This window comes from Vombatus ursinus, unplaced genomic scaffold (genome assembly GCF_900497805.2).
Source record: "Vombatus ursinus unplaced genomic scaffold, bare-nosed wombat genome assembly UNPS02004827.1, whole genome shotgun sequence".
NCBI classification, from domain to species: domain Eukaryota; kingdom Metazoa; phylum Chordata; class Mammalia; order Diprotodontia; family Vombatidae; genus Vombatus; species Vombatus ursinus.
The window spans coordinates 415,257-441,211 of NW_020944605.1; the positions used below are offsets into that span (position 1 = coordinate 415,257).

General features: G+C 37.0%; 1 protein-coding gene across 4 annotated transcripts in view; it reads right to left on the reverse strand.

Moving 5' to 3' along the window:
- DMD (dystrophin) overlaps nucleotides 1–25,955 on the reverse strand; it is a 2,133,690-nt gene that overhangs the window by 12,800 nt on the left and 2,094,935 nt on the right. For all 4 annotated transcript variants that reach the window (XM_027841976.1, XM_027841994.1, XM_027841966.1 and 1 more), the window contains 3 exons: nucleotides 14,795–15,038; nucleotides 13,356–13,479; nucleotides 4,110–4,205 (listed from right to left, as the gene is read on the reverse strand). In XM_027841976.1, coding sequence (XP_027697777.1) covers nucleotides 4,110–4,205; nucleotides 13,356–13,479; nucleotides 14,795–15,038 — 464 coding nt within the window. The remainder of the gene's footprint in view (nucleotides 1–4,109; nucleotides 4,206–13,355; nucleotides 13,480–14,794; nucleotides 15,039–25,955) is intronic.

The following is a 25,955-nucleotide window of genomic DNA, read 5'->3' on the forward strand; positions in this document are numbered from 1 at the left end:
CACACACACACACACACACACACACACACACACACACACACACACACTTGTTAAATACACTGCTAAACAGATGGGAGTTCTATTAAGGAATTTGTTCTTCCATAAAATTCACTGTAATCTACATTATGAAGATGTTAATAATGTCAGTTATTGGCCAGGATGTGGAAGGTACTGTTAGATAATATTATGGATACTTACAGAGCTACGTGCATATTTGAATCGCTAACATTCAATATTATTAGCTAGAGGAATTATCTAATGGGTTGTGCTTAAGGTAAATTAAAACATAAAAAGGCCCCGCTGAGTTGTGAACATTTTTAATTATTAGATCAATCAGGAAAGATGCATACAGTTTTAAAATTAAAGGTATATTCAAACCTCAAGGGTGTTTTGGTTTACAATGATTTTTAGAAAGGTTAATTGAGTGTTTGTCCATCACTGAACATTAGTGATAATATAAGTACATACAAATCTTTTGGGATGAGAGACAATTTACTGATAACCAACAGAGAGTTGTTGTGAGGAGAGTGCTTTGTAAACCTTATCATGCAGTAGATATGTGAGTTATTATTCAAGTGACACCCAGAAACTAACTTTGGATCCTTATTTTAAAACAGACTTCCCCAAAACACTATTCATGGAAGAGAGTCAGTGTGGACAGAAGGAAAGAAGGCTAGAGACCTAAAGAACCAAGATCTGCCAATAAATTAAATGTTAAGTCCTTGGGCAAAGGTGATTTCTGAGGGTCCCTTTGGCTTCTTCTGTTACATGAGAATCTTCATGTATTAATATGACAAGGGGTTAAAAGATTATGGTTTTGTGTTAAAGACAATTGTAGCTACCTTACCTATACAGCCCATGCTAACATTTGTTCTCTCACCAAATGTTGCCAACAAGTTGAACAGGATAAAAATATGTGAGTTTTGTTGTTGTTTTCAGGAGGAAGAGCACAGGTCACAAATTGAGTCCCTAGAGACTTGACAATTTGTTCACAAGCCTAAAACAAAAACTTTTTTTTCTCCTATCTGGACCATTATCAAGTAGGGTTAATTAACCATGCCGGTGGTACACTGCCACTAAACATGAGACCTCTGGCCCTGACATCTGTTTTGAATTACTGAAGCTGTTGTCTGAAGCAACTGCATCAAATGTGAATTTCTTATGTATTAACATAGCAACAGGAATGAGGATAGAATATCCTCTTAGATTCAAAGTTAGAAAAAAAGAATTCTTCTAGGACACAATCAGGAATTTAACAAAAATTGCTACTTCGGAAATTTAATTACAACACAGACTTTCATTTAGGGCAGGAAAATTGAGATCTCCTACAACATGCAAACTCTCAGAAACTACTGTTATTTTATGTAGTTGTTAAACCAACAGGCCCAGTTAAGTTCCTGAACTCTTCTACATCCTTTTGAAATATGAGAGTGCTTCAAAAAGTTCTTCAAAAACCCTGTGGAGGGTTTAGCTATACCCTACTAGCCACAGCTAAAAAAAAAAAATAAGGGCTGAAATAAAGGTGTATAAATTTTAGTTCAGTAGGAAATCATGGCGCACCACCAGGGCCATCTTGTCTCACCATTGCAGGTAGATCTTTTTTACCATCTAAGCAACTCTATGATTTTATGGAAGGTACTTTTGGAAGCTGCATTACTTCTTTCAGACCACCTGCATATGGCTGAGTTAAAAAAGGAACCAACTTATAACTGGTACCAGACAGGGCCTTGTTGGTCCCATGTTTGAAAACTCAAAGAGGTACTTTGGTAAAGATGTGATTTCATAAGCAGAAAATGAGCTTTCAATGGTATCTGAATAGCCTGAACGAAAACAGTTCCCAAAATTTGATTTCCTTGATTCTACTAACAACCACAAAGACCAGGGCTTATCTGTTGTTCAGGAATATGTACGAACTTAACTTCCAAGAAGCAATTTTGAGTACTCTGGGTTCTAATCTCACCTGAGAAGTTCATCCTTAAATTGTTATTCCTTGTTCAATGGATTCTAAAGGTAGGCACAAGGGAAAGACATTTCACAGTTTAGGAAAAAGTAAATTCCTTAAGCTGAAATGTGACTGATGATTCAAGTATAAATGACTGGATATAGGGTTATGGAGACTAAATTTGCTGTAATTCTTCCAGAATTAGAATTAAAACTTAGCCATGAAAGAAACTGGCTCATTAACACCAAAGTACACATTCATTAGATAAAAGTAGGTACAGTGAACTTATGGTATAGCATAAAGAGTATAAGATTGGGAGTCAGAAGACCTGAGTTCAAATTTTGATCCTGACACATAATCCTGGGAGATAGGTGCGATTATTACTCCCATATTGCAGATGAGGAACCTGAGGCAGATAGAGCTTGGATCTGCCCAGTGTCACACAGCCAGTAAGTATGTGAGGCCGAATTGGAATTTAGGTCTTCCTGACTTCAGGTCTGGTGCTCTATCTACTGTGCCATCTAATAAACTCACAGTAAAATGCATCTAATTTGTTTTTCTTTGTTAGGAGGGAACAGAATCATTGGGAAGTGAAAGTGGCATAAAAAACCCACAAAAATATCAATGAAATGTTTTTAAAAGGACTACTTATGACGAATCTTAAACGTCTGGCAAAAAATAACTGAAGTTTACGATGCCATGTGACAGATTTTAAGACATGACAAAGCAGTGTGACAAGTCTATGGGCACAATATGCTCTCACTGAATACCAGTCTTTTCTTTACAGAGGAACAGACATGTAAAGTGTGGCCCATTGTTTTAATCCATGAAAAAGCATTTGCAGTCAATATACACCTTAATTCTTTAGTTCGTATAGGCTTAAAAACAGGGTTTCTTGGACTCGACAAAGAAGAAAACTCTTAGATAAGGATGCTTCATGAAAAGTGGTTTTTATTGGCTATCAGCAAACTCATCTGGAACCCAGTACTGTAGCTAAATACAGATGTGGTCTCTAAGGAGAAGGGATGCTTAAGGTAGTCAAGATAAAAAGGAAATGATGCTCCTCCACCTCAAAAAACAGACAAATAAACAAACAAAAAACCCAAAACAAAGGACAGGGTTTTACCAATTAAACTGAATGCATTCAGTGGCCCTCAGGAGTGAATAGCTAGCTGGTAGAGACACTTAAAATTAGCTTACAGTGACGGTTCCTTAGCAACACTCTGTCAGTACATGATGGTATTCAGAGTGCTGCTCAATGCTCACTCATACATCAAAGAGCCAGGAAATGGTCATTGTTCACTGACGCCGAACAAAAAGATAAGAAAAATGTAATGCTAAAAACAGTCCCCTCATTGCCCTTGTAGAGTGGGGGAAGCACAAATTGCCTCACTCCCCCTGCCCTCTATTCAAGCTAGCAAAAATCATGGATCAATATTTTATCCTCTATTTTTTTTTCTGCTTCTGTGTAACTAGACTTTTCTCCTTTGCATGAAAGGTGGTGATTTAGATCCTTTTTTTTTTTTAAACTGTCATGGGGAGATAAGGGCCACTGGCTTTGTTTGACATTAAGCCAAACATACTGTAATAATAAAAACCCTCCCCTGAGTCTATAAGTCTGTCTGAAGCTATTGTTGTCATGTTCTACAAACTGTGCTTGTCTTTGTACCAGGTACAAACCAAACACGTACCCTGGCAAAATAGATCTAAGCTACAAATGAGCAGTTTCATTAAATGCTAGAAGGAAAAGCAAAGTCTAAGTTTTAAAATAACATGCGTCTCTTTGCTATGAATACTTTTTTTTTTAACAAAACGGGGTGAAAAAGATGAAGTACAAACTAGCAAGAGAAGATTTAGTTAAATTTAGATCTGACAAAGAGCTAGGATGGTATAGAGTTCCTATCTTTCTAGTCATATTATGTCAGTTATTATGAATGCTGATAGATGCTATTAAATATCTACTAAATATAGGAAGATAATACATGAAGAACTACAAATTCAGATTTAAAAATAAAATCACTTCTACCTATGCTAGAATAGTGTAGAGAGCAGCATTTTGGTGGTTATGTGGTTATAGCAATATGAAAAACCCCACACCAATGTAACACAAAAATATCTATCTGCATTCATCCAAATAACTGATTTGGTGCCAAGTACTGGAGCTTACCTCTTGTACTTGGAAAGGAGTTATTAAGCTGTTCCATGACTTCTTCTAACCCTGTGCTTGTGTCCTGAGGAGGAGGACTGAGCAGGTCATCCTCACCTTAAAAAAAAAATAGCCAAGAGTAATTAGGCTATAATAGGGAAATGCCTCAAACATATAATCATGATTCTGCTGGCAGTTAGACAAGGTTGCATTTTAAAAAGATACTATATATAAAATTTCACTTGCTCACTAATAATGGAAAAAGATTCCCTAGGCTCACTAATTAATAAAGTCATAGTAATTCCTCAAAGTCAAGAATAAATTTTTAAGGAGTAATTTCTAAATAGCATTATCCTGAGAGAAAAGCTATACAATCACTGAAAAGCTTTTAGGCACATCTAGCCATCCACTTTAGACTTTACTAGTATTTCTGAAAAATTAGTGAAAATGTTCAACATGTCAAGTGAATGAGAATTAAAACATGTTTGCTCAGTTCTACTACACTAAAATCAGATTTAAATATATCTACCTTATGACAAAAAGAAATGTTAGTAATTGTAGGATTATAGATTTAGAGCCAAAAGGGAGATTAGAGGTATGTAGTTCAATTCTTCCAATTTGGGGGCAAAGATACTGATACCCAGAAAGGCTAAGTGACTTACCTGATTGCACAGGGAGTAAATGGCAGAAATGAGATGTAAAACTGCTTTCAAAATTATGGAGGTTTAAAAATACCTCTCCTAGCCATTCCCTAATAACAGCTGGAATTTTTTATGCCTTTCTAGAAACATGAATCTGTGACATTTTATTGTTATTTCACTGTGGAAAGAGGGGAACAGATATGGTAGGATATCTTTCATTCTCTCTTTTGATATTTAACAACAAAAAGAAGCAAAGCCTAAATCCTTTCAAAGCCCGGACTAGGAGTCAAAGGTATGCTGAAACTTTGTACTGCTGCAGCGTCAACTCAGCAGGCCCTATGGTCTCCAGGTGGTAAACATACTGGAGGGCTGTCTTTCCCTTATTTTTGATTGGTTGGTAATGCTATCATTGTCGTAAAGGCTTCAAAGAGGTACTGAAGGAAGCTCAGTCTGGGAGGACCTATCTGTTTAAGTGAAGTGAAAAACTAAACATTTAAATGCAAAAAGGCATTGAATTGTATAGATCTTACGGATCTGGAAGATCACCCTTTGGTGTGTGTATTAGGTGATGGCTTCAGGATAAAAAAAGGGTACTCAGTACTATGAAGTATATTGGATTGGAATATGGGGAAGGAGTTTTTTAAAAGATGATGAAATTCAAGATGCAAATTTAATGAAAACTGACCTACCCTTAAATTTTAAGGGTAATTAAAATTAAATAAATAATAAAATAAAATTTAAAAAATTTTAAGGTCCCTTAAAACTCATTATTTTCAGACAGTACCATTTTTGGACAGGAAACTTTCTGAAAACTCCAAGTGATGTAATTAAACTTTCATTTAAATGAATGTCTTATTTCTGCCATCCAAAGGCAACAGATACTCTTTTAGACATTCTGAGCCTCCCATGTAAGTCACACAAGGCAAGATGTGCATTATATATGTGTGTTTGGGCCTCTCAGATATTTATCATTATCATTATCATGCTCATATTTATTGCTGGGTCTTGACCTTTCTTTAATGCATAGGGTAAGAAGAACCCATGAAAATATTTAAATTCAGCATAAGGAATTATTACTAGAATGAAGAATTTCATAAGCACATAGTAGATAAAAAATTCCATCAAAAGATGTTGTTTCCAATTCTAGGACTGACTCTTACTAGGTGTGTAACCCTGGGCAAGTCACTTAACTTGTCTGAAGCTATTTCCTCATCTGGAAATGGGAATAATAATTCTCAAACTACCTATTTCTCAGGGACTACTGTAAAGAAAATGTTTTATAAATCTTAAAACACTATGGATATCAGCGCCTTTTGTGAGTACCTAGTGAACACATTTTAGCTGAAAATCTATAAAATATCAAATTTTTTTCCTTGGGAAAACTGTATTTTTTTTTTATTAATACAATCACTTCCCAACCAAGAGCTTTCCACCATGGCGCCTTTCTTTTAATAAGTTCAGGAAAAGCAAAACTATCTAATATATCAATTGCACCAGGGCATGTAACTTTTCACTCTTGTGATTTGCCCTCAAATTAACTGGTAATGTCAAAAAGCACCAAGAGATTAAAGAATGTCCACCCCACATGGAAAAGTCAAGGTTACAATTTGTGCTTTCATACCAACATTTCTTATTTAGAAGTTGACTGAGTATTTTTTTTAAAGGGCAAACATTAATGGTTATTTGAGAGGGGAAGTGGATGTACAACAGGTGCTAGATTTAAACTAAATTAAACTGATCTGGCAAGGAATAAAACAGATAAAATACTGCTAAAGTGATTGGAGCATCTGAAAGCTCTGTTGGTTATCAGTTTTCTCTGTTCCATTACTGATGCAAATTTTTGTTGTAATGGGCAACATGTGGCTTTCTTTAACGGAGGTAAGTTCCTATTAGTGATAATGTGCCTTGCAGAGTAAATCAGAACCAATGGAGACACTCATCAGCATCAATATTAATGTTTCTGACAGTTTAATTACATCAAGTTAAAGCTCCAGGAATGCTTGCTTGTATGCAAGATTCAGATGCTGTTCAATAAAGTGATATGATCCCCTGAATAATCACCATGAATGGATTATGAAACATAAGCTCACTGAGGCCAAATAATCTTACCTTTACAGACCAGTGAGCATTCTCAAATGCTAAAATTCAACAATTACATAGAAAGTCCTTACTTTTAAAGCAGAGGAAAAAAAGTCCCAATGATGTAAATGTAACACAGAGCTACTTTTGTTATTGGCTGCTAAGTTCAGCATCTTTGCCAACCTCATATGTGAAAATGTCCAATATTCTATCCCTAGTTTTGCTAAAAATACCACATACAAAAGAACCAAAACTAGAAATCAAAGCAGCCCCCATTTGTCAATGAAATAACACATTAAGAATTACGAAATAAAAGTTAAGATGCACTGGGGATCCTACAAGGTTCAAATATCTTTTAAAGTTGTGCATTAAGAGTATTTAATGTAACAATTTCATTCCCCCCCATTTCATTTTTCTCTTTCAACTTAATTCTAACAACTCTGTAGGTCCTGGTTTGCCATGGAATTCTCCCATAAATGCCTAGGAGAGGGTTTTAACCTTAAGTACTTGTGCATGAATGAATAAATGAGAGAACTAATCAATTTATCAGAATTTTCCTCCTATTTGGTATGTGATTTTATGTATTTATAATTAGTAGGAAATTGATATTTATTTTCACAACACTAAGAGCTGAGAGGTAACTGGAAAGTAATTTCACAAATTTACCATGTTACAAATTTCAAGATGATGATAAAATAGTTAAAACAGCCCTCTCTTCACCCTGACTAAACATAATATTAATAATTTTATGTTCCATTTTCTTCCTATGGTACCTGAAGTGATATGTCTTGGAATCTACATACTGGAAATTGTGTTCCACTGATTTTGTAGAGATGATGTAATCCTGCTTCCCTTTATGCACTGGTTCTAAGTCAGAAGTCAGACAGCTAGTAAATAAGGATGGCAGGAAAATGGGGAATTTTCAAGGGTAAAGTTGATGTTTCAGAACTTCCTTTCTCAACAGATAGGATATCATAGCCATGGGACATTTGCTGCTGTGGAACCATCCCTTCAATAATGGCTACAATGGCCGATTATAAGGCAAAGTGCTACAACCTAGCAAGTGTTTAAATCTCCCATCTTCCCCTTTCCATTCTGTCAAGCCACATGAAGTAGCAGAGCAACATTTGTAGTCAGTCAGACTTCGGTTCAAATACTGTGTCTGATACATCAGCTGTGTGACCACAGGCAATAATGTCTCTCAGTGTCAGTTCCACTTGTAAAATTGATAGAGTAATATCTTACATGGGGGCTGTAAACTTCAAATGAGATAATGGATGGAAAGTGCTTTTCTAACTTCAAAGCACTATTATATAAATGTCAGCTATTATTATTTTTCCCTAGATTAAAAAATATAGAAAATACAGTCTGATTTGATATATTTGTATCATTGGATATCTTTCAAATATCTTATCAGGACATAAAAAGTACAAATTAAAATTGTAGCCTTCTTGTACTATAATGTCCATTTATGTATTTTAGCACATCAGAAAAATCACTGCATTTGTGGTCAGGGAACTTGGATGTAATCCCGGTTCTGCCACTTATCTGTGTCATATCATTTGACCTCTCTGGTCCTCAGTTCCTTCATCTGTAAAATCAAAGGGATGGACTCAGTGAACTTTAAGTTACAGCTCTAAATCTAGATAAGTCTCCAAATGCAAAATTTCATTACAATCATTGTCATAAGGAGAATATCAACACAGGTTAGGCTTATTTTTCCTTAAACGTGACTGAAACCATCCTTAAGACTTAACTGGTCTAGAGAATCACTGACTTAACTTCCTGTTGACCTAAGCACAAAAGACACCACACAGAGTCAGTGACATCTTTAGGAGTGACACATCTTTTCCTCCTAGCATAGGCCTATGGCTAAATGTGGAGCCTGGGAAGCTACATGCAAATGAATTAGCAGCCTCCTTATTAAGCATTCTTTCTATGCTACAGCTAAGTAAACTTCTTTTTCTGAAACGGTAGATAGTTTATGAATATTTCATTCTGTTCCAGTCTTGCTCCTGAACCACCACACTAGACTTCACAGGTATGGCCTGGACTGACCACATTCATAAGGTACATTTTATAGCGGCGAGTTTGGGACCAGGGAGTTACAAGTTCTATTCATTTCAAAAAGTTCAATTTTCAATTCTCTAAAAGTCCACTTTTATAAGGTTAAAATTTCAATGCACTTCTGAAAAATTATAAAAATGTCATTCTGGACAATATATGCATATTCAATAGAGTGAAAATGCTTTAAAAATTAAAGGTTTCCAATCATCAGCTTCAGTTTGTTTTTTAGTATCTTAAACATTCCTGGGAATTCACAGGTTAACTATATACATACACTCCTTGCCCACTTCCTGCTCCCTCTAACCCACCTTATCATGAATCAGTTTTGAACTGAATATGAAAAGGTGTTTGTTAAGTGCTTGCTAAGTGCTGGGGATATGAACAGAAAATTGAGCCAGGCTCCATTCTCAAGGGGCTCAAACTCTAATTGGTGGAGATAAGGCAGAAAAGACAATTCAGCTGCAAAGTGGATGGCAAAGTCCAAGGGTCCTAAGGTTCCATAAATAGGCCAGCTGACAATATCCAGGGGACTGCAAGATGTAGGATCACAAAATGAGGTGGTTCCTCAACCTCTAAGGTCACCTAGATGTCTAGATAAGGTCATCAACGAGATGGCCATTAAGGTCTCTTCTAACTCCAAATCTATTGATCATGTGACCAGAAATTTTGGGGATTAGGTAAAAAGAATGGAGGAAGTGATATGCAACCTTATACAGCAGCCATAGAAGAGGTATAAAATAAGATCTTATTGACTAATTGACTCATCACCCCAACAATTCCCTTCTCACCTAGTGTAACCTTTGTCCTAAGTCTTCCTTCCTACTTCATTGATGTAATATCAGGTTTAAACAAAATGTTGCTACTACAGTATTTGAAGTCCTATTAAATTGAATAGGAATAGGCACTAGACCTAAACCTGTGCTTTCTGTAGAATGAGGAAGCTTCCTTTTCCAATGCAGACCATATTTTTCCTAGAGAGCTGCCTAGAATCACACAATGAGGGTTATTTAGAGGTAGGTCTTGACCTCAGGTCTACTTGGTTTCATAGCCAGCTCTCCAGCCATGCCAGGGCACCTTCTCTATTAAATGGAAATCCTATTAAAATCTTCAGATGATTCTACTAAAAAATCTTTCCCTTATCAACTTGTTTTAATGGATTTCACAATGAAACAGTTAAAAGATGAATATTTCTAATTATGAAATGCAAGTTTGAATGTTAGCTAGTAATTTGAGAGAAAGTGTGATAAATAATGTTTGAAGTGAGAGAAAAAGAAAATGGGACAGATTGCCAATAGGGAAAATTTTTTTAGGTAAGTCTCCTCAAAGATGAAATGGCTTCAGGCCATGCTGAAGGGAAAGTACCATGCCTGCCTTATTCACCTTCTTCCAAAGTAATCACTGACTACATATAATGTAGATAAAAAAGTAGTTTTGTTGAGTTCTATAGCTCTACAAGAAAAAAAAAGTTAAGTGCTATTGCCACTATTGTGTTTTTACCTGAGCCTAAGCAAATTATTTTCTGAGGAAAAAAAAGCTGTGTATGAGCAAATAATTAAATCTGTCATGGAGTGATTAAGCCCACAATCTCTATTCCTTTGGACCACTGATTTAAATCATATTTTATGTTCATAACCAATTTTCTCCTTGGTATGCTATTACCTTATCATCAACTTCTCCAGAAAACATTCTTTAGCTTCAATTACATTTTTTTCCAACAGAATTTTTGGGGAAGCATTTCACACACAGATACACCATATAAATTCTTCAATCTATTACAGTGCCTACTCATGCTGCTAAATACCAGGTGGCCATTCCTCAAGTGGCAGAGAAAGGACCTGAAACTGATAACTGAACTGTCATGATGTACTACTGAACATGATCTTCAAATGGTTTTAAAACTTTTTAAGCATGTGGTCTATACTCATATGTACATGCACTGCTGAAGTCCGGACCTTATTTGAAGAATAGTAGATATTTCATTAGATTACATAGTACTATAGATAACATTTTGTTACACTTAGCTGGCCTACATTAAGGGTACAAAACAGCAAATCCCAGCATTGCAAAAATCATTCCCTAGAGCAAGTAACACATTAATTTCATTTGTTTACTTATTTGTGTCCTTCCTTGTATAAGGTGCAAAGTTATCTGGGATAGCTGGTTTATACACCTGGAAAAATAACATTCAGTTTTTCTTTCAAGTAAACGTACAAATACATGTCATCTGAATGTTAGGTTGAGGTGACATCTCTAGCATAGAACAGCTGTAATAGATCATTATCTGATGACAGGCCTAACTCATGCTATGCTGGTGATTCAGACTTGAAGTCTGAATACAATGAAACACCATGGACCATAAAATGGGTTAAAAAAATTCTTTACCTATAAGTAAGAACACAAAGCATATAATTGCTAAGGTTAAAAAAGATAGTAAGTTAGATAAAACAGCTACCCTCTTTCACCTTTGCATTCACTACAAGAATCAACAATGCCAGATCAGAAAGGCATTTCTACAGAGATGTCTTCAACACCAACTTTTTTTAGGTTGGGTCTTTTAGGCTTCTGGTAGCAAAGAAGCTAGCAGCTATATGGTTCAGTGGATAGAGCACCTGTCAAGAAGACCCAAGTTCAAATCTAAACTCAGATACTTACTAGCTATGTGACCCTAGGCGAGTCATTGAACCCTGTTTGCCTCAGTTTTCCTCATCTGTAAAATGAGTTGGAGAAGGAAATGACAAACCACTCTAGTATCTTCGCCAAGAAAACCACAAATGGGGTCACAATTGAACAACAAAAGCAAAGAAGCCAAACTAATGTAATAATGACCTCAAGAACAGACTCCTGGTTCTCTTAAGGGGAAACCAACCCAGGCTACATAAAACAAGTGCTACTGCTATCTCGACCATTAGAGCTGGAGTCAGAAGCCCAGCTCTTTTATCCCAACTCTATCATTCATGTTGGCATTTCACTTTGCCTCTCATTTTTCTTTTGGTTATGCAAAATAATACTTTTCCTATCTTTATGGGGTTGTAAAGTTCAGCTTGTATATTGTTCCATACGTGGCACAATAACATAGTTGAATCTTGCATCTAAGATCGTACAAGGTCTTACAAGCAGTGTTACTTTGGGCAGGTCACTTAAACCTTTTTTGAGTTTTAGCTCCCTCCTCACCCATGAAATCAATGATAATAATGCCTGTGTTACTTGCCTCAAGGTTGTTGTGAGCCTCAAAGTAAGTTTTCATACAGAATTAATTTATTGTCTGGAAAAATGTAATTTTTTTCAGTGATTTGCAGACCTTAAAGAGCGCTACAAATTTCAGTTATGATGATGATGATGAAATTACTTGGTAACCTATGAGATTCTATATAAATTTTAGTTTCATTTTGCACTCTGCCACTCACCTGTTAGTTGTCCAAGGTGAAATTTCAGAAAACACTTTCACCTTAGACTTCTAATCTGTAGGTTCCAACCAGTATACTCTTTCCTCTACTGCCATCAGGTTTAAATAATTCATGTTTCTGAGCACCAAGTACCCTGAATACCACTTATAAAATATGCTATGTAATAAAATCTTTATTTCAAATATAAAAAATTTTATTTGCAGAATAAGATAGATTTTATCCCATCAGTGTCTTGAAGGCATAAACTTTTCATAAGTGTTTGACATTTTGTGGCATGTACTGTAGCTATGGTTAATATTCTTTTTGGGTCCCAACCTATAACTTCATTAGTGTGGGAAATTCCTTTTCAAGGATGTATCTTTATGTCTCTAACCTGACAGGCTGAGAGTTGCTCAAAGCCCTACGAAATTTACACAGTATATACCAGATCAAGGTAGGTGGTAAGGACTGGCAAATCATTTAATGTCTAAAGTTCCCATAAGACTATGTTTCATGGCAAGTACTCATCTGCATGGATAAGTTTCCTCACTGGTACTGCCCTAGTTAATACAACTACAGGGTCAGTAAAAAAAAAAAGTCCACGTTAGGTTTACGTTGCCATTTATGAAAAAAACTGGGGCCTGATATGAAAGCTTGCCTGAGGTCATACACATATTAGATACAAAGAAAGGGTCCGAAATAGCCTCGATCTCTTCTAAACCAATGAGATTTCATTTCCTAAATAAGTGGGTAGTGTGATAAAGAGGAAAAAAAGGACAGGCATGCATACAAGCTAAGGGAGCCAAGTTCTTGTACTAGTCTACATTACTAATGAACTATGTGACCTGTGGCAAGTCACCTAATCATTCTGAGCTTCAGATTCTTCATTATTTCAAATGGGAGGCTATACTAGACAAGGACTTTTTTTCCTGTAAGATTTTATGTTCTCTCCAAGTCAAACTGCTTTGTGGAAAAAATCCCTTGTTAGGTCATTAAAATTAGAAAACTCAAAATGTTACTATCTCTAATGAAGTCGAATTCCAACAGATAGTGTAACATACACCCCCCCCCCCACCAAGACAAATGCTAGTACTTACCCATGGTTTCTGAAGTTTGACTGCCAACCACTCGGAGTAGCATTGGCTGACTGCTGTCTGACCTCTGTAAAGAGGTGGAAGGAGAGGATATTGTGGTACCATTCACCTTGGCCTCTGCCTGGGGCTGAAGCATGAGGAGGGAAAGAAACTTTATTTCTCAGCAATGGACACACATAGACACACAAGATTTCCTACTTTGCCAGGGACAGCAAATGAGATCTTGAAAAGGAACTATATTTTTTAAAAAGTAACTATAAAAATTAATCTCAAGATTTAATTTACCCCAGGTTTTTAAGACTCCACGGCCTTTCTTCTTTTACAGGGATTTTTCTATTAGTAAAATGCAGGAAAACTGTACATAGAATACACAAAAATGATTAAGTATAAAGCTAAAAAGGAACACATCATGTAAACTAAGATATACCAGAAGCCTTAAAGACCCAAGAAGGACCAAGGAAGTGTTCACAGTAAAAAGGAAAATATGTCAATAATGGTATTGCCCATTTTGTCAACTGATAAGATATGCAGGCTTTATCTGCAAGGCTATTTTGGGTTTAAAGTACCTAAAGATCAGGGATTATGTGCAGCTAGATGCACAATGAGTGTTCTCTGAGAATAGTTTTTTAACATTCCTTTTTTTTTTAAAAGGGACTAAAAGACAGAAAAGACAAGAGAACACACACTCAGGAATAAATACTACCAAAATCAGAGGTTAAGCTGTCACTTCAGATATAAAAGCCTTTATGTGTGGCACATTTCAAACTAGAATACAATACTGAAATGGTGTAAGAAATGCATGAAAAGTTTTCATGCTAATACTTTTATCTTCACATTCACAAAACCTTTGATCTCAGTGAGTTTTGTGTCAGATGGAGAAAAACTATAGAAGAGTTAGACTCTTGTAAGGGAACTCACTGAATACACAGTGTGTTGAGGTAAAAAATATTAATAACCACTACTACCCAACATAAATTTCTACTCCATTCAGGGTGATCTCTAGGCTCCCATATCATGCTCATTCCTACCTTCATGATTTATCTCTCACCCTTCTCAACCCTCATAGACTGACTCAAGTCTTGTACTCCCTCCTCAAAATCTTTCTTGACAAATACAAATAATAATGAGCTCTACTTGCCCAACTCCCTTTTGTACCCATTTTCTTTAGCAGACTTTATTACATACCACACGGTTCATAAATTATGTCATGCAATATACACCTTGTGCTTCAACTATGATTCTAAGTTCCTTGTGGAAATGGTCTATATCTTCTACTTCTGGGATAGCCCACAGTGCTAGTCACAGAGGTGCTCAGAAAATATTTCTTGGTTCGATATTTGACAAATTTGATTTGATCAAAAATTTGATAAGATTTTTAGCTTTGCTTGGTTGAGGGGAACAAAGCCTCTGTAAAAATTTTAAGTGTTAGATTTCGGTCTCACTTGTTCCAGTAGCTGTCTCAGTCTATGCAGCTGTGACTCCAGCTGCTTATTATGATCCTCCAGAATCTGCATCCTGGCTTCCAGGCGGCCTTTGTGCTGGCGCAGGAGCTTGGCTTCTGCAATGAGCTCAGCATCCCGGGGACTCTGGGGAGAGATGGGCATCATCTCAGGAGGGGATGGCAGTGGGGACAGGCCTTTGTGTTCATGCTGCTGCTTCAGTCGATCATATTCTGCTTGTAGATTCCTGTTGGCAAAGAAATAAGTCACAAACCTTTAGCATCTTTAGGAAATTTTGCAGGCAGTAATAGAGAAACCATTTGGAAAAATGCCTATTATGACAGCAAGGACATACATGCTTATTAAATGGTTTCCATGAAGATGACATTATTGATGCTAAAGGACTAGGGTGGAAGACAAATTTCAGCCTACCATTTGTCTAATAAGTATGGATGTATTCCAGTGTTTTATGTCCTACCAAAAGCCTTGTGAGAGTCACATTTAGATAGGAAAGCCACAAACTACCCCCCCCCCCAAAAAAAACCCTACTACTCTAAATTTCCTCATAATAAAATGTACTGTTAAAAACACACATATAGACACACAACTATTATTTTCCACACATATTTAAGGCTCCTTCCTTCCAAACTACTTAAAACCTAAACTTAGTAGATCTAAATTAAATGAACCACATATTCTCTCCACAACAACACCACAATTAGCTTGTGTAAACCTTTCAGCTCATCCTCATTTGAGCTTCATCTTTTTTCTACAACCCTTGGGATAGGACTAGCAGCTAGACCAAAGGTTTTAAGAAGCAAGCAGTGGCTCAAGAGATATATACCTTGGCCAGCAACCCAATGAAAGCACCTTTCATGGATTTAATTACCATCTTAAAACCTATGTCCTTTTACTTTTTTTTTTTTTTTGGCTAGGCAATGGGGTTAAGTGACTTGCTAAGGGTCACACAGCTAGTGAGTGTTATGTGTCTGAGGCCAGATGTGAACTCAGGTCCTCTTGAATCCAGGGCCGGTACTCTATCTACCGCACCACCTAGCTGCCCCTGTCCTTTTACTCTTAAGAAACATTCTATACCTGCTTTATAAAGGTTGTGTAGAATAATGTTGTTTTTATGGAGAAGGCTAAAGGTTTAATATACATTACTTACTAATGGATAATGTCTATTATTGACATAACTATTAAATTTTTAAGGAAAGGGAGCAGAGATTATTTTATTATTATCAAAAAGTCTGAGCTTGGGGCAAATTTTTGATACTAATTGTGCATTTAAGAAGCATTATACTTACATGTTTTAAGAAGTATTATCTTTAAAACTGTATTATAAACCTTAATCTTCTTGACATCTTATCTGGAAGAGTTTCATCATCATGAATAAGTGATCTGCTAGAATGTAAACTTTTTAAGGGCAGCATTTACATTTCTTCTAGCACTTAGCACAATGCATTTCACACATAAGGTACTTAAGTTCATTTTTGATGATTTATAATGTTATTATTATTGATATACCAGAATATATTCTGGTTAGGGAACCACAATGGTATGATGTTTCCCTAACATAAGGAAGTAGAGAGTAAGCTTCATTTGGCTGTTAATTTATTACGCTATTATTGAAATAGAAGTATTTTATTTCACCTTCTTTGATATTATATGCCTACATCTAGCCTCTGTTGATTCTCTATTGAAATCTATTCATGGCTTGTTTTTTTTTTAATCAGGCGAATATATGTTAGCAATTGGAAGAGAAATTCATAGAGAATCTACTTACATTCTTGACTATCTTATAAATTATATTTCTATGGTAGTTCCCTAAAGGACACTAATTCAAGTTCACTTTTCAGGTCGTCTGTCACCACATTTTCTTCCTGCAAGCGGTCAGCATTTTCTATTCATTATTAGTTTATTGCTTTCTACACAGCTAAGAAAAACTCTTATTCTACAATTATGTAGATGTATCTGGTTACTCTCGTGTTATCAAATATATGAACGTAGCCATCCAGATAAAGAACATGTTTTTTAAAATCCCCAAATAATTAACGGATGTAAGGAATGAAACGAATTATAAAACCCGTTGGAAGAAGCAAGGCATTCTTACTTAACCCTTGCCTGACACAAGTAAGAAAACAACTTGGTCATTTTCCCTTTAGGTTTAAAAAGAAAGCTTGAGAAGGGAAGACTAGAGGCACCATCTAGAATTTTATGGCTAAAGAGGGACACTACAACAGTCTTGAAACATTTGGGTGAGCTCTGAGTGGCTTAGGGCTGCCAATTTACCTCCAGGTAGGTGACCTAATTCTCAAACTAGAATTCGCTTGTCACTACTAATAACATAGTACTATACTGTCACTGAAATATAGGCAACAAAATGTACTTTCCATTATTGACTTAAGCAAGATTCATTATATGTAATATACACATACACATAGAAAGCATATGACTATACATGCCTTATCCTGACACTCAAGGGCCTCTGCAATCTTGCTCCAAGTCCACCATCATCTTATACTGCTTTCCACATATTCTACGTTCTAGCCACATTTGACTATCATCTGTTCCCTTCCTCTGTATACTTTCTCCAGGTATCCACTATACTGCTTTCTAATTTGTCTTCTTCGTTCTCCATCCCTTGCCATTTTTTGCCTGCTGGCATAATAATGAGGTCCCACTGCCTCCATTTACTGAAGCCTTTCCTGATCTCCCCTTGTGAGAAATTCTTTCTTCTTAGACTCCCTCACAGCATTTTCTTTGTACCCCTCCTTAAGCACTTATGTTAGAATTTTTATTAGATTGATATGTGTACAAATCTTATCTCCCCTACTAGACTTTGAAGTCTTTGAAGGTCCAGCTTCTATTTATTTATGGTAGCTCCCATAATGCTTTGTACGGAGTGGATGCTTAATAAATATTTGCTGAATATAATCTACCCATTAAGATTGGGAAAATACAGCAAATAACTTAAGAACCAGAAAATTTATAGATTGTAATATCAAAATATACCTTTCCAAAGCTATAAAAACGTTCTTAAAATAAGCAGGACAAAGCAATTGCTTTGGCACTAATGTATTTAATTAACTGGAAATTCGGGGTAAGGTAGAAGATACATTTTTTTGTTTGTAGGCAAAATTTTGAAATAGTAGCATTCAAAACTTTGCCTCTTCCTATGTTCATTCCCCCTTCTCCCTAATCATAATCTACTTTTCATGTAGGGTAGAAGTAATTTATGTTTTGGTGTGAATTTAAGTTGCTGTTATTTCTTCCAGGTATATATGTATTTTAAACTTCATATTGAAACACTGAATAAAATGCTTTGTTTCTTGTTTAGGAAATTTCAAGACTGAGCAGGTAGGGGAAATATTTTATTGGATTAGGAGGCTTTTATAATGCCTATAAAACTATAACCAACAGGTCCATTATAAGGAGGGGTAACTGCTTCTAGGGGTTGGAGCCTTAGGGTGGCCCAACACTCCATGTCAAAAGAAAGTATTCAGTTTATTCTAACAGAAAATAAAGACATCTCTAATCCAAAAGCACTTATTGAAATTGTGACAGATTAAACCTTGGATTTTAAAACTTTTAACACTGTATTTGAAAGTTGATTTATTACTAAATGTGTTGACTTTGAGCATTGCTTTGGAAAGGTTAGGATTTCCTTCTCTTCTGCGTTAGCTACCCTATATAACATGTAAGGATAACCCAGTTTCCCCCATAATCTTTTACTCTGTTGCAGCTTGGTTTGACTAGATGGGGGGAACAGGGGCGGGGAGGCTCTTAACCCTTTTTGTGACATGGACCTTTCTAGCAATCTGGTGAAGTCTACGGACCTCACCTCAGAATGATATTTTTAAGTATATAAAATAACATACACAGGATTACAAAGAAAGTCAAGTATAATGAAATACAGATATTAAAATATAAAAAAAGTTCAGAGGCCCGAGGTTTCAAGAGCCCCTCTGTTAGGATGATTCCAGATTCTCTCATATCAGTTGGATCCTTAGAATGGTGCACAATTAATTTGGTGTTTTTGGACTATAATATAATAGTTGAACAAATCCTAATGATTAGTCAAATCTATAGATTTGCCCATAATACATGTTCTTTCTTTCTAGTTTTCCTTTAGAGATTTGAAGACTAACCAATTCTTTCTTTTTTGGTGAAATAATCAGAATTTCTTATATACTGTCAGTCAATTAATGTTTATTAAGCACCTACTATGTGTGCCAGGTACTATTTTAAATTCTGGGGACACAAAAGGAGGCAAAAGACTGTCCTTGCCCTCAAGGAGGGCACAATCTAAAGGGGGAGAGAATAAGCAAATTAATATGCACAAATAAGCTATACATAGGATAAATGGGATATAATCAAGAGGGAAGGCCCTAGGATTAAGAGGGATTGGATAAGTCTTCTTGTAGAAGATGGGATATCAGTTGGGATTTGAAGGAAGCCAGGGGGCAAAGATGAGGAAGGAGAACATCCCAGGCATGGGAGATAACCAGAGAAAACACCCAGAATAGAGAGATAGAGTATTTTGTTTAAGGAACAGAAAGGAGGTAAGTATCAGTGGACTGAGGAACATATGTCAACAAGTAAGGTGTAAGAAGATTGGAAGAAAAGGTGGTGCTGGCACTAGGTTATGAAGGGCTTTGAACACCAAATAGTGGATTTTGTATTTGATCCTGGAAGTAATTGGGGGCCACTGGAGTTTGTTGATTGATTGGTTTGTGCCTATATATGTGTGTGTACATGTGTGTGTGTGTGTGTGTGTGTGTGTGTGTGTGTGTGTATGTATGAGAAAGAGAGAGAGGAACATGGTCCCACTTGTTTGGTGGTTGAATGTAGGATGGATTGGAATGAAAAGAGACTTGAGGCAGGCAAACCCATCAGCAAGCTATGGCAACAGTCCAAGCATGAGATGACGAGGGCCTACACCAGAATGACGTAAGTATCAGAGGTGGGAAGGAGACCTATTTGAGAGATGTTATAAAGGTGAAAATTGACAGGCCTTAGCAACAGATTGAATATGGTGGGGAGAGAGATAGAAGGAATACTGGATGACACTTATTTTGCAAGCTTGGAAGACTAGGGGGATGATGGTACCTTCAATAGTAAGAGGGAAGTTTGGAGTGGGGGCAGTATTTAGAGAGAAAGAAAATGAGTTCTGTTTTGAACATGATGAGTATAAGATACTTATCGGACATTCAGTTTGAGATGTCAGACTACAGGTCAGCAGAGAGGTTAGGGCAGGATAGGCAGATATGAAAATCATTAGCACAGAGATAACTAAATCCATATCATATTATTTCTCTTCTAGACTTCTAAAATATATCTTTCAGAATTAATTTTATCATTTCATGATAGCAGTATGTGGGAAGCAATTGGGTGAGATAGTAAGGAATAGACAGACTGGATAGATTCTGGGCTTGAATAAAGGAAAACTTAGGTTCAAATGCTGCCTCTGGAAAAAAATGTGACCATGGGAAAGTCATATAACCTTTTATATGACCTGTTTCCTCATCTGTAAATAAGGATCATACCATCTCCCTTCTTGTGTTATTGTAAGGCTCAAATGAAGTAATGTATATAAAGTGCATTACAAATATTAAACAAAGACAAATACCAGCTATTATCCCTAGTGTCTTTTTAAAAAAAGATGAGGAAACTGCAAGACTAACTTTTTTTAATACCTTGTTCAGTCTATAAGGTTCCTAATAGGACATGCTGTGATTTTTCTTATAAGGAAAATAAATTGAGTGAAGCAATTCCAAAAATGGTACTTGGGCTCTTGCTTTGGCTCTAATTCCCAGGGAAAGAAAATGCTTTTCTGTTCTCAGACAAGTAAGCCAGAAATTCTTACCATCTGTGATCAGTGCAGACCTATGATGTTATTTGTGAAAATCATTATTGAAACATTAGTGTCTCTATGTATTATGGAGATTCCCTTACAGACCATTAGTAATAACCTCTCTTGGTTAAACAAGCTCAGTAAATTCAGTGTGATTTCATATTCATCACTTCCTGACATGTCAAATGAACGTGAGTTGTTTATTTAGAATGTTATGAATTGATATATACTTTTGCTGCATTTGGTCCCAGTACTGGCTGAACTGCAATGAAGAAGTGAGACTGAATAATCATTTTTTTTAAAATCAAAGTCAAAATTTGACTTTTCACAGCATAAATATTTCCCTAGTGAGGACAATAATCTTCTGTCTATCCCCACACCTGAGGTGAGCTTTAAACAATGTAGAAAAAAAACAAAACAAAACAAAAAAAACCTCACCAACCAATCAAACCAACAAGTCATCTTAGGAGATGCTATAATATGCCTTGAGCAAGATAGATCCCAAACCCGTATAAAAATGACTTCTTCTATATCTTAGGAAGGAGGACACCAGTCTGAAGAAGTCCAATGAAAATACAAAGGAACAATATATCCAATCACATTAAGTGTCCAGCAAATGAAAACACAAAGATTGCTTAAAGAAATCAAAACTTCAGGGAAAAAAATTATGAGGGTGTAAAGCAAGGACACAAAGTATATGCTTTGGGTATTACTTAAGTATATTATAGTAACAAGCACTGCACAGAAAACTGTGAGAAAACCAGGAATTAAGATGCCTGGTAAGACTACAACTGTGGGTCATTAACTCTGAGATATTCACTTTGTGGCAATAAGCAATAATGCCTGAATGATCAAAATGCATTTCTTTAGTATCTGTATACACAGAATTTTAAGCTTCTATTCCTTGTCATAAAAGGCTGGCATATCAGTTGGTTTCTGCAGCCAAATCTGTTGCATATATTCAAAGAGGCTCCTTTGCTCTTTTTTTTTTTTTTCTTTAGGCAATTAGGGTTAAGGGACTTGCCCAGAGTCACACAGCTAGTAAGTGTCAAGTGTTTGGTCTCAGGCCGGATTGAACTCAGGTCCTCCTGACTTCAGGGCCGGTGCTCTATCCATTGCACCACCTAGCTGCCCCTCCTTTGCTCTTGGTATACAGGACCAATGTGAGCCGATGAAGCCATAAAATTTCTCATAAATGACCTTTTTGTTCAATGGCATTCTCCCATCCCCCTTCACTTAACTAAAAACCTTTATAAATGAGGATCCCTGATTTCAATGTGGTCTGACGGATTTTGAAAATTTACTTCTCCTTCCCCTTAAAAAACAACAGCTTATAGGTAGATAGTGTTTTACAGTTTACCCACCATTATGTAGTCTTTCATGCTTAACAGTGCTATGGAAGGGGTTCTGGGAATGTGAAGGCCATACTAGATGGCTGAAAAGTTCTGGCAACATCTATTTAGGCAGGAAAGGTTGAAGTTTATAGGCCAGCAATATAATATGTCTGCCTACTTCAGCTTGGAGATGATGAGTACAAAAGGGTTGGTCACAGCACTTGTTCTGATTACCTTTTTTTTTTTAATCTATTTGCCTCAAAATCTCTTCCCTGGGTCCAGGGTTCCAACTCCCTTTCCCACAAAGTAGAACAAATAGACTTTTCAAGTCACCACATCTCCCAGGCCACACCCAGCACAAGGTCCCCATCTCCCTTCACAGACCATCTTTCTTCTCCCATAGGAGCATTCATCAGAGGAGCCCTCTCCCAATACCAAGGCAAGGCCTTCTTCCTCCCCACCCCTCCCCTTTTCCTCACCCACTTCCCTGTGGGCTCTTCTTTTATGAGACCACAGAGGTTACCTTCCCCTCACTGCTAGCCCAGTTTGAACCTGGAACATTGCACATTTATCTCTATCTCTTGCTCCCCTGCTCCCCCTTTCAGGTACTCTCCCATACTGAAACACAGTTCCACAAAAAAAAAAAAATGATTCACCTGTAGTCAGGGTGTTGTGAGGTTCTGTCTATAATGCCCCATGCCTCCCTCTTCATTATTACCTCCACCAGACTTCTGCCTTCACTCTTCTCCTGGCATACATTTAGAGAAGTTTCTGTATAGTCTCTCTGCTGTCACTCTGTGACTACTGACTGCTGCATTTAATTACTTCTCCTGCATTTTCATTGTTTGGGGGTGTTTGAGAAGCAAATAATCTCTTCAGTTCTGGTTTTCTTTCTAAGTATTTTTCAATTACCTCTTTCATTGAACATCCACCTTGTTTCACATATAGTTAAACTCAGATTTGCAGGTTCGTCATTCTGGGCTATATCCTGAGTTCCACTGCTCTTTGGAACACGTTATTCTATTCCCTCCTATTAGGTCTGCTGGTGGGTGCAGAATCGTTGTTGAGTTGTTTCAGTCACATCTGACTTTTCATGACCCTCATTTGGGATTTTCTTGGCAAAAGTACTAGAGTGGCTTGCCATTTTCTTCTCCAGCTCATTTTATAGATGAGGAAACTGAGGTATTTGACTTGCCCAGGGTCACACAGCTAGTAAGTATCTAGGGCTGGATTTGAACTCAGGTTTTCCTGACTCCAGGCCTGGTGCTCTATCCATTGTGCCACCTAGCTGCCTAGGTGCAGATAAGTATTGTTATTTGAACTTCCTTTTCTTTATATTTGAAGGTTTTTCTCCTGATTGCTGTAAGCAAATAGTGGCACATTTTCTTTTAATGATACTGTTTTTTGCTTCTAATTTCTAGATTGGGAATTGAGACTTGTCACAAACTCCAGTTTTTCTATTCTGCGCATAATTTTTATTGTGCAGGACATTAACTCTGCTTTCATGATTCTCATTCCTCTCTTGAACCCTTCAAGAACATGTTGTGGTTCAATGTTCTTTTTACATTCCACTGGGTCCCCTGTCTCATCAAGCGGTAGATCACTTGTTTACTCGATCTGGAGGCCATATTTTTTTTTTGTTATTAATGTTTTCCCTGGATGATTTATCTGCTTGTACTCAAGGTCTTTTGAGTTTTTTCTTCCTGAGATCTTTGGTCATTTCAGTCTTTTAAGAACTTTTCCCCCTGATTTTCCCCTGTTCACTTTCTGACTTTGTCTCCTCTGATGGTTGTTTCCTTGGGGGCTTGATCTCAAAGTATCTCGGCCTCTTCCCACAGTAGGCGATTCACAATTCATCAGCCTAGGTCTTTGCCCTGGGTGACTTTTGAGTGGACAGGCTGGCCCCAGTTGAATGCTGTGTTCTTTCCCTCAGGCCTGGTGGTGGAGTGCTGCACAGCTCCTCCTCTCCTCCTCTTCCCTACCTGTGCATTTGAGAGCACACATGTATACATGTGCTTGGTCAAAAGCACATGCCCGCATGTGAGTACACAGACACAGACACACAGACACACAGACACACACACACACAGAGTGTTCTGTCCTGCTTACTCTGTTCCTTTGTGGCGCTCAGCTCAAAGCTTTGCAGCACTGATGTTACAGGGTCCCACTGGCCATGGCATCTGATAATGCTATCGACTAAGATATGGTGGGATGGTGATCTGTATCTGGAGAGGGATTACAACTCTTATACTGATAAAACCATGGATCCTTAAAGTACTAAGGTATTTACAGTTTACTAAAAGGCAGGTAGTTTGGTATAACAAGAATAATAACTATCCTTTATACAGTACTTTTCAGGTCACAAAGCACTTTATATGTAATCTCATTTGAGCACAACTGAGGTCAATGCTCTACCCAGACTCGCAATCTCAGTGTCACCCTCAACTCCTCATTCTCTCTTCACCTTTCTCCTTCCCCAATATCCAATCAACTAGTAGTTGAGTCTACGTGGCTGCAGGTCTTCTTTGCTTCACGCCTGGATGATTGTAATAGCTTGCGTTACTCTCCCTCCCTCAAGGCTCTCCAGTCACTTGTCAAACTGATCTTCCTAAAACTCGGGTTTGACCATGTCACCCACCCATTCAATAAACTTCAGAGGCTCTGGTACCTCCAGGATCAAAGAGAAATCTTCAGGGTGGTTTTTAAAGACTTAATAACTTGCTTCCTTCCAACCTTTCCAGTTTTCTAATACAATATGTACTTCTAACATCGCCATGTACTCTGCCATCCAGGGTCACTGGTGTTACTGTTCCTCACGCACACACACACACACACAAAGCAATCCATCACCCAACCCTGGACCTTTTCATCGGTTGTCCTCTATGCTTTGAGCTCTCTCTCCTTTTGTCTCTGCCTCTTTCTTCCCTTGCTTCTTTTAAGTCTTGACTCCTGCTAGAAGTCTTTCCTGGTCCTCTTTAATATTAGTGCCCTGCCTGTTTATTATTTTATTATTACCTTCAGATTACCGGCATATATCTTTTCTTATATGTAGTTGTTTGCCTGTTGTCTCCCCTATTAGACAATGAGCTCCTTGAAAGCAAGGACTGTTTTTTGCCTTTTTTGTATCCCCAGAGCTTAGCACAGTGCTTGGCACATAAAAGGTCCTTAATAAATACTTGTCGACTTGACTTTTCACTGTTACCAAGATGCTTCATAAAGAATAGAGTGCTGGCCTAGGGAGTTGGGATGACCTAGGTTCAAATTGTACCTCGAACACTTACAAGCTATGAGTCCCTGGCTAAGTCACATGTCCTCTCTGAGTCTTAGTTTCCCCATTTGAAAATAAGCATAATACTACCTATAATTATTAACGCACAGGGTTGTTGTTGTAAGGCTCAAATGAGATAATGTATCTAAAGTATTTGGCAAATTTTCAAGTGCTTTATAAATATTAGCTATTATTATGATTTCCTCACAAATAAAATGTTATCTGACAGAGCAGGTATCACCTCCTATTTTACAAATGAGGAAACTGATGATCAGGAAGAAAAAATAACTTGGTAGTGTCAGAGACAGAACTTAAACCAGGTCCTTTATCTTCAGGACATTCTCAACTACAAAATACTTCCTTCATGATTTCCATCATAGGGATTGATAACAATAATAATAATAATAATGACAGTTGACATTTACGAAGCACTTTAATTTTTGCAAAATGCTTTACATGTATTTCCTCATCTGACTGCACATTATTAAGGCTGGATGACCAAAGAGACAGGGCCAAAATTCCATGGTACCAGGATGACAAAGTATTTCTACCTCCTATCTGTTTTCTTTTTTGAAACTTCAGACTTTGACCAGAAGAAGTTTTCTTTATAGTTTACTCACACAGAATTTCACATAAGGTCATTCAATTTAGGAAGGGGGTGTGTGTGTGTGTGTGTGTGTGTGTGTGTGTGTGTGTGTGTGTGTG